Consider the following 9,573-nt stretch of genomic DNA (forward strand, 5'->3'; position numbering starts at 1 on the left):
CCCCCCTTCCCTCTCCTGCTCTAGTGTGTGTGTGTGTAGTGCAGTACTCTATTTGATTAAACTTTAAAAGTGAATTTTTGTCTGAGCTGAGCTGAGCTGAGAACTCCTACAATGTGGAGATCGAGATCAATGTTTGATCACGATCTTTTGTTATACTCTGCAAATTAATTTAATCTTTATTCGATATCTTGCAAGGTAACGATCCCCGGAGGAATGAATAAAACGAAGAGATTAAGCATTGATCCTCAAATTAGAAGTGCCCATAGTGGATATCGAGATCAAGGTCAAGGTCGGGATTATGCTAAATACATCTTATTTTTTTGTTTTTGTTCACTGCACACTAGACCAGAAGGAGAAGAATAATTTTATGCAACATTACTGGAACGAAGTTCTTTCGAATAGCTCTACTAGAAAAGGAATTATGATTGAAAAAAACATAAAATTTTAATCTTTCGTGCAATTTAGTTTAGTTTGACGTGTGTCCAAGCGTTTTCAGTCTAGTTATGCCTCCTTTACCCACAAACTGATCCCAGAGATGTATTTGTTATTATTGATACTCTTGTGAATCACTAGTGGCACATAAGAGGACTTACTTCAAATACTGTTAACATTTTTTTTGTATTTTCCTTAATTAAGCCTTTTTGTTCCCAAAAAAGATCGAAACAGCTAAACCAATTGGGTAACTTTTTTGAGAAATGATTTTTGTGATATTTGTTGAAAAGGTTCAACTTTAAAAATGTACGTTAAGCTGAAGTAAATTGCGCGTCAGATTGAAATCTAAAATTTGTTCAATCATCAATCATTTCTTTAANTAGAAGGATAGGAAACAGGGCCTAGAAGGATAGAAAACAGGGAGTATTGGATAGGAAACAAGGAGTAGTTGGATAGAAAACAGAGAATAGTAGGATGAAAACATGACGAGTTGGATAGGAAACAGGGAGTATTGGATAGGAACACAGGGACTATTTGGATAGGAAACAGATAATAGTAGGATGAACGCAGGGAGAGTTGGATAAGAAACAGAGATTAGAAGGCCGGATAGGAACACATGATAGGAATACGGGGATTATTTGGAGAGGAAGTATGAAGAGTTAGAAAGGAAACAGGAGTAGTTTTGTAGGAGACATGAAGATTTGGAGCAATAATAAAAAGTTGAATTAGATTTTAGAACAGGAACTAATTTTAGGAACAGGAACTAAATTTAGGAACAGGAGCTGAATTTAGGAACAGGAGCTGAATTTCAGAACATGAAGTTTATTTAAGATCAGGAGGTTAGAAACAGGAACTATATTAAGGAACTTGAACTAAATTTAAGAACAGGAACTATTTTATGGAACAGGAAAATATTTAAGAACAGGAACTATATTAAAGAACATGAACTATATTTAAGAACAGAAACTATGATAAAGAACTTGAACAAGATTTAAGAACAGGAACAATAATGAGGAACTTGAGCTAGATTTAAGAATAGGAACAATATTAAGGAACAGGAACTTTATTTAATAACCGGAACTATATTAAGGAACTTGAACAAACCTTAATAAAAGGAACTATAGAAAGGAACATGAACTATACTTAAGAACAGGAACTATATTAAGGAACTTGCACTAGATTTAAGAACTCGAACTATATTAAGGATTCGAATCGTTGATTCAAATTTGAACCAGGTCTAGACCTGGTTCAAATTTTTTAATTCGGTCTCAGGAGTTATATTAAGGAATAGGAACAGAACAGAAACTTTATTAAACAAGGAAAAAAGTTCAGCAACATAAATAGAAAAAGAACCATTTATTTAGTAAAATGTCACCAAAAAATGTAGAAACATATATTTTGCTCAGCGATTTTATTCCCAAAGAGTTAAAATTCCTTCAACTATTTTAAAATAAAATTGAGAATTAAAGAAAGTTCAATTATACAAGTAAATATCTTTTCTTTCCCCATTGAAAAACAACCTGTAAAGGTGAGTAAACAAGAAAATAAGCAATGTTATGCAATATTCCCTTATGTTGAATAAAGAAATATAAGCCCTTAATTTCTTCCAAGTTTTGATTTATGCAAACATTTTGAGGTGAATAATTTATTGTAAAAACTTTTCTCGAAGAAAGTTCCATTGTACAATTATTTCCCCCCGAAGCAGGCAACAGCTTAATATCGGATAAAATGTTTTAAACATGAATTTGAGAGACATGCGTTCCCATGGTTTAGCAGTATACAGTGTCTACAGTGGTTGGGTTTATGTAATGGATGGTCAACAGGCCGAGCGCTGCGGCCACATGTCTTACATTTGAGATCCATGTACAAAATTGATAGTAGGGGAGGGGGGCCGGGGGGGTCCAAAAATCGTTCTCCAAGAAATTACCAATACTACATATATTCTTTATCTTTAGTTTGATTGTTTGTTTTAAAGATATAGTAAACTCAAACCAATTCTTTCTTTTCATTAAATCGCAGAAAAGGGTAGAAACCCAAAAATGATCTTTAGATTGTTATATATATATATTACAAGTTTAGGATCATCATAAAAGTCGCATTGTTTGTGGGTAGCTCTGTACTTTGTATCTTGATTAAAATATTAAAACATTATTAAAATAAAGTGTGTTTTACTGCAGAAGAACTATCTAAGAAGTCAATGACTCCTTGAACCATCAAACCTTGAACTATTTATTTGGTAAATTGTAACAAAGTTGTGGGTTAAGTTCTAAGCACTATATTAATTCAGTTTTATTATCAAATTTGTCCCTTTAAACTGCCATTACACAATTAACAATTACAATTATCCACAGAAAACGCCTGATATATGAAAGTGCATATTGCAATTTCCCAAAACAAACAATTTGCCAAGCAAAAAATTTCTCAAACATTTAATTTCTCAAAAATACAGTTTCCCAAAAATAGAATTTCCCAAATATACAATTTCCCAAGTATACAATTTCCCAATTATGCAATTTAAGAAAAAAATGAAAAAAGTTCCTAAATATCCAGCTTTACACAACATTACCAAATGTCTATCGTAGCCTGAATTGCAATAATTGGAAATTTGAGAAATAACTTGATAAGGAGAAGTTTATTTAGAAAAAAGTGCATTCTAGAGAGAATGTTTTGGAATACCTTGCAGGTTTCATATTTTTGAATTATAATTTCAATTATACAACAACATCTGGCATGTAAATGTGCAATATATGTATTTGTATCTGAACAACGTAATTCAATATGTAAAGTTTGTGTAGAGTATTGTACTGCTTCTGCATTGTTTACAAACAATGGTTGTGTGTGTAGGAGCAGAGCTAGGACAGCTGACCCCTGTCTGACCGAACCAGCTGCTTAAACACTCAAACCTAATTATTAAATAATAACCAAACCCTTATATATTCTTCTAATATTTATATAATAAATTAATATACATTGACCTAACATAATACGGCTCTTTCTTGATGTATTTTACTTGCTGAATATCTTTATTTCATTGTTCTTTGATTCCTGATCTTAATAGAACATCTTCATTTCTCTTTTACTCTCTTTCATCTTTACTCAATACTCATCTCTACTCATTTTGTCTGATTTCAGAGTCGCTGCCGGCAAATATTTTCCGAATCCATTCTTAAAAATCAAATTAAAAGGACTAGAAGGTGCCCTATCTCTCTCTAGATGCTCACCCAATTTTTCCTGGGACGTGTCGCCCCAAATTTTCCAGAAGGGGAACATTTCTCCCTCCCCCCCCCTCAAGCCACCACTGCAGTCCCTGCTTTTTTATTCTTTCTTCAATTACAAATCTTCTCTATTCTCTTGATGATGAATGCATTCTCTTATTGTGTAAAGTTTAAATGAATCTAAAATCTAAAATAGGTTTAAATAAACAGCTAATCTCTATTAATCCTGAATATTGCAGGTGGTTCTCTGTATAGTGTATACCAGTACTCAAGCTAAAGGGTTAATAACTAGAAACATAAGGTTAGGGAAGATTCAAATTTATATCTTTTAACACAACTTTTTTTTAAATATAAACCAAAGCAACATTTTAATAAAGCGAAGAAAGGAGGAATTAGGTCAGATTAAAATTGAATTTGTTGATGATCTAAATATTTTCAGCCTCTTTTCATTTTTTTGCAGTAAGCAGATATTGAACAGAACTTAAGTGTTATAAAAGCAGTATTAAACTAAATAATGAACTAAAGTTAAGCTGAGTTCAGTGGTATATTAGCTGAGAAATTAACAATATTTAAGCTTAGTTAAGTGTTATAAAAGCAGTATTAAACTAAATAATGAACTAAAGTTAAGCTGAGTTCAGTGGTATATAAGTTGAGTAGGCTGAAAAATGAACTGAAGTTAAGTTAAGTTTAGTATTATATGTGCTGTATAAAGATGAGAAATGAACTAAAGTTAAGTTTAGTTTAGTATTATATGAGCTGTATAAAGATGAGAAATGAATTGAAGTTAAGTTAAGTTTAGTATTATATGAGCTGTATAAAGCTGAGAAATGAACTGAAGTTAAGTTAAGTTTAGTATTATATGAGCTGTATAAAGCTGAGAAATGAACTGAAGTTAAGTTAAGTTTAGTATTATATGAGTTGTATAAAGCTGAGAAATGAACTGAAGTTAAGTTAAGTTTAGTATTATTTGAGCTGTATAAAGCTATGAGCTAAAGTTAAGTTAAGTTTAGTATTATATGAGATGAATAAACAAAGAGAATAGAATATATATTAGAGTGGAAATTACTAGAAAAAAGTGTAAAACGGCCATTTTGTTGTACTGTTTCCATACTGCAGGTGTACTTATTTTATATCTTTTAACACAACTTTTTTTTAAATATAAACCAAAGCAACATTTTAATAAAGCGAAGAAAGGAGGAATTAGGTCAGATTAAAATTGAGTTTGTTGATAATCTAAATATTTTCAGCTTCTTTTCATTTTTTTTGCAGTAAGCATATGTTGAACAGAACTTAAGCTGAGTGAGTGTTATATAAGCTGAGAAATTAACAACATTTAAGCTGAGTTGAGTGTTATAAAAACTGAGAAATTAACAATATTTGAGCTGAGTTGAGTGTTATGGAAGCTGAGAAATTAATAATACTTAAGCTTAGTTAAGTGTTATAAAAGCTGTATTAAGCAAACAAATTAAATGAAGATAAGTTGAGTTGAATGTTAATTATAAAAGCTGTATTAAACTAAAAAAACTGATTAAAGTTCATTTGAGTTAAAGCTGCATTAAGCTAAAAAATAAAATGAAGTTGAGTTAAGAAAAGTGTTTAAAACTGAAAACTAAAATGAAGTTGAGTTAAGTAAAGTGTTTAAAACTAAAAACTAAAATGAAGTTGAGTTAAGTAAAATTTTAAAGCTTAAAAGTGTAGCTGAGTTGAGTGTTATAAAGCTGTATTAAAGTAAAAAATGAAATTAAGTTGAGATGATTTATATGTTATTTGAGCTGTTTAAAGATATAAATAAACTGAAGTTAAGTTAAGTTTAGAATTATATGAGTTGTATAAAGTTATAATTAAACTGAAGTTTAGTTAAGTTTGGTAACATATGAAAGCTGTATAAAGATGAGAAATAAACTGAAGTTAAGTTAAGTTTAGTATTATATGAGCTGTATAAAGTTGAGAAATGAACTGAAGTTAAGCTAAGTTTAGTATTATATGAGCTGTATAAAGATGAGAAATGAACTGAAGTTAAGTTAAGTTTAGTATTATATGAGCTGTATAAAGTTGAGAAATGAACTGAAGTTAAGTTAAGTTTAGTATAATATGTGCTGTATAAAGCTGAGAAATGAACCGAAGTTAAGTTAAGCTGAGAAATGAACTGAAGTTAAGTTAAGTTTAGTATTATATGAGATGTATAAACAAAGAGAATAGAATATATATTAGAGTGGAAATTACTAGAAAAAAGTGTAAAACGGCCATTTTGTTGTACTGTTTCCATACTGCAGGTGTACTTCACATATTTGTGCTGTATAACCTTTTGAGCCCTGGAACATAATTTTATAGAAAATCTAAAATTAATATTAAAAGAAAACCAAATCATGAAATAGGCTGGTTTCATAATTGACCAATGATTATTTCACATAGACTCTATGCCTCTCACTTTACAAACGATGATTTTCCGTTGTAACTATAAATCAAATTATGTTTTTATTCACCTAATTCATTTTATAAAGTTTATTAACAGCTTTAAAAAATTCGAAATTGAAATAGATAGTCTAGGGAACATACTGTATTATTGTACTCTACTGCATATGATTTGTGAACATTTACGTGATTTGTACACTTTGAACTCCCTTTCAGGCTGAAAGGGACTGATAAAATTCATACCGAGGGATTTTCTAAATTCCACTCTACTATATATTCTATTCTCTTTGTGTCAAAAGCTGAGAAATGAACTGAAGTTAAGCTAAGATTGGTGTTATAAACTGTGTATTCTGTAAACTCTAATATTGTACTGTTGATTAAATTACAAGAACACCCGCAAGGTAACAATGATACTCGGAGATGATTACAACCTTCCCCTGCAGGTACACTAACGCCCCCCCCTATCCAGACCTCCCCCCCATCCTTTTGCGTTTATCCCTCCCCTCACCCCGGCGCAGCTGCAGGTAGAAGGTGAGGAAGTGACCGACAGGTGTGCATCCAACACTTCCCCAAACATACATCATGTACACACTTATACACTCACACTCTCTTACACCCTTCTTATGTACTTACCCATTAACCCAACTCATGTATACATACAATTATAAACTCACTCACTCACTCCCATACATCCCATTCATGCACACACTCATACATCCCATTCATGTAGACACTCATACATCCCATTCATGTAGACACTCATACATTCCATTCATGTAGACACTTATACATCCCAGTCATGCTAACACTCATATATCTCATTCATGTAGACAATCATACATCCCAGTCATGCACACTCTCATACATCCCATTCATGTAGACACTCATACATCCCAGTCATGTAGACACTCATACATCCCATTCATGTAGACACTCATACATCCCATTCATGTAGACACTCCTAATCCCACTCATGTAGACACTCATACATCCCAGTCATGTAGACACTCATACATCCCATTCATGTAGACACTCCTAATCCCACTTATGTAGACACTCCTACATCCCATTCATGTACACACTCATACATCCCATTCATGATACTCTCAAGACACACTAAACCCTACTCAGACCTCATTTTTACACACTCAAGCACTCATGCCGCAAAGGTACACTCATAGACTCTTTTCCACTCATTTAAACTGAACACAAAATATTTAAACATCAAAATTAAATTTGATCTCATCTTTCCTTTCCTGAAAATCTTTATACAATTCACCCATTACTTCACTCTTGCTTTAATTCCTAATACATTCTTACTTCATAACAATATTCAAACTTTTTCAACAAATTTTCATCTTTTATTAAAAAAATGTACTGTTAAAGAAGACTGAGTAATACATTTTCATTTATATTATTCATATCAAATCATTTTAATTTTTATACATACATTAATATCACAGTTTTGAGATTTTATAGATTTTATAATACATAAGTTTGGTTGGTATTGAGTAAGATCAGAGAATATCTTTACAGAAGCATTAATAAACTAGACAAATATATCACAGATTCTTTGGTTTACTTCTAGAGATTTCAAGGTTGGGTTTACAGGATAATAACTGTTAGGACCAGGAGAAGAATGGTTTCTCTCAACCCTGGTGAACCTGAACCCTGCTCCAGGTCCACTGGTTCATCTGTCGAGGTTGAGAGATTCCAGTTGAACCTAGGATTGGTTTGTCTATGATAATAACAAATCCACGTTCCTTTATCCATATACACTTGTAAACTTCATCTCCACACTGGGTTCTGGTATAAACAAGAAATCTCTCCGGGTCTCCTGAACTATGAGGAATACATTTTCCAGTGTAGGTTTTAAAGTTTCTATGATCCTTGTAGACCATGGTATCTCCTTGGAAATCTACATGCTCCCAGGAACCTTGAATCCAGTCTGGAAATATACAGGATGAATCTAACTCCGGCCAGGACGGAGATTCCTTGGGATGTAGAACCATAGTCTCATATCCTCTCTCTGATGAATCAAGATTTGAAACACAAGTTGAATCTGAGGATAGAGCCATCTTAACCTTGCCAGTTATCTTATCCTCCTTATATATTGCACACCTATATCTAGGTCTACCCTGAGTAAGTGATGCTCCTGTATCCATGAGAGCAACAAATCTCTCTCCGTCCCGTCCCTCCCAATCTCCAAGACAGTGGAAGGAGATCTCTAGAGCACCAAAGGAACACTGTTTAAACTGAAGATTGAACCCGAACCCGAAGGGACAATCTGATATCTCTGATATAGGTGTAGGACACTCTAATGTATTCTCTGTACCATCATTTACTGAATATGTAAACGTATATTCTCCATTAAACGGACAGTAGGTCGGACTAACAGCAGGTTCTCCTAGAAATCCTTTAGTTCTATACATCATAATCTCTGATACATCCTGATGCATCATCTCATCTTGTGATACACAGGTTGATAAAGCTGCATCTTCAGTTGTAAAACATTTGTTTAAACCCTTGGTGTGTATCTGTAGAATATTAGATGATCTGAGAGAAAGATGAAAACATCGATAACATGTTATTCCTCCAGAATCCTCTTTTAATATAACATTAGATCCTACTCTTCTATAACAGTAACCCCAGACAGGAATACTATCATATAGAACTGATATTGATGAATATGATACATCTGAGTTTCCTCCAACAGTTTGACTTTCAAAAACTCCTTGGTACACAGCTGGGAAATAACATATCCCCTGAACTTCACTCAGAAAACAGAACACTAGGATGAGAAGCTGAAACATTGTTCTTGTAACTATATTATTTGTTTGGAAGAGTAATGCATAGTTTCAGTTTTCTCTGCACACGTCTTTCTACCTTGAAGTTGTATTTGTAACTGAGTGTAATGTTGTTAAACTGACCGGTGTCTGTCTCTAGAGCGCTACGTTTCCTGCGGGAAACCGGACACGCCACTCCCCTGATCAATACCGTGACGCGTGCCAACCATTCAACACTAGTCGGGGCAGTACATTTATCAGTCGACCCGGTCCATATTCATCTTGCCGTGCCGGTACAATTTTCTTTGCCGAGCCGGGACAAGAAGATTTTAAAATTTACGAAGAGAGACTTGTTTAGGCTATTTATGGTTGTAACACTTTTCCGTATTTCAATACAGAACTGCTAGATTCACTTTCATAATGGCCTGGGGCTCTAGGGAAAATGTTTGTTACTTAGAGGGGGGGGGAGGGGGTGTTATATAAATATATTAATCACAAAACCAACTTTTATTAGTATACAACTTAACTGTTAGTTTATTTTTTAAAGATATTTAAATAGTTCAAAAATTTCTTGATTTTAAAATCATATTAAATTGTAAAGATGAAGACAAAAAACTATATTGGTTTTGCAGTTTTTCTACATAAGAAACTAAATGCAGTTTAGATTATATATTATGGTCTACCCTATTAATATATATATATATATATATATATATATAAGGTAAACT

At 32.7% G+C, this 9,573-nt stretch overlaps 1 protein-coding gene across 1 annotated transcript; it reads right to left on the minus strand.

The window, feature by feature from the left end:
• Positions 1-7,708: 7,708 nt before the first annotated feature.
• Positions 7,709-8,872, minus strand: LOC111700832 (uncharacterized). Its single transcript, XM_023471882.1, has one exon. It carries the CDS (start codon positions 8,870-8,872, stop codon positions 7,709-7,711), a length of 1,164 nt encoding a protein of 387 aa, XP_023327650.1.
• Positions 8,873-9,573: the final 701 nt, after the last annotated feature.

This window comes from Eurytemora carolleeae, unplaced genomic scaffold, assembly GCF_000591075.1.
Source record: "Eurytemora carolleeae unplaced genomic scaffold, Eaff_2.0 scaffold332, whole genome shotgun sequence".
Lineage (NCBI taxonomy): Eukaryota > Metazoa > Arthropoda > Copepoda > Calanoida > Temoridae > Eurytemora > Eurytemora carolleeae.

Bases quoted from the DNA above. Each gene is read 5' to 3' on its own strand.
- LOC111700832 (XM_023471882.1), bottom strand. From the start codon at position 8,872: ATGTTTCAGCTTCTCATCCTAGTGTTCTGTTTTCTGAGTGAAGTTCAG.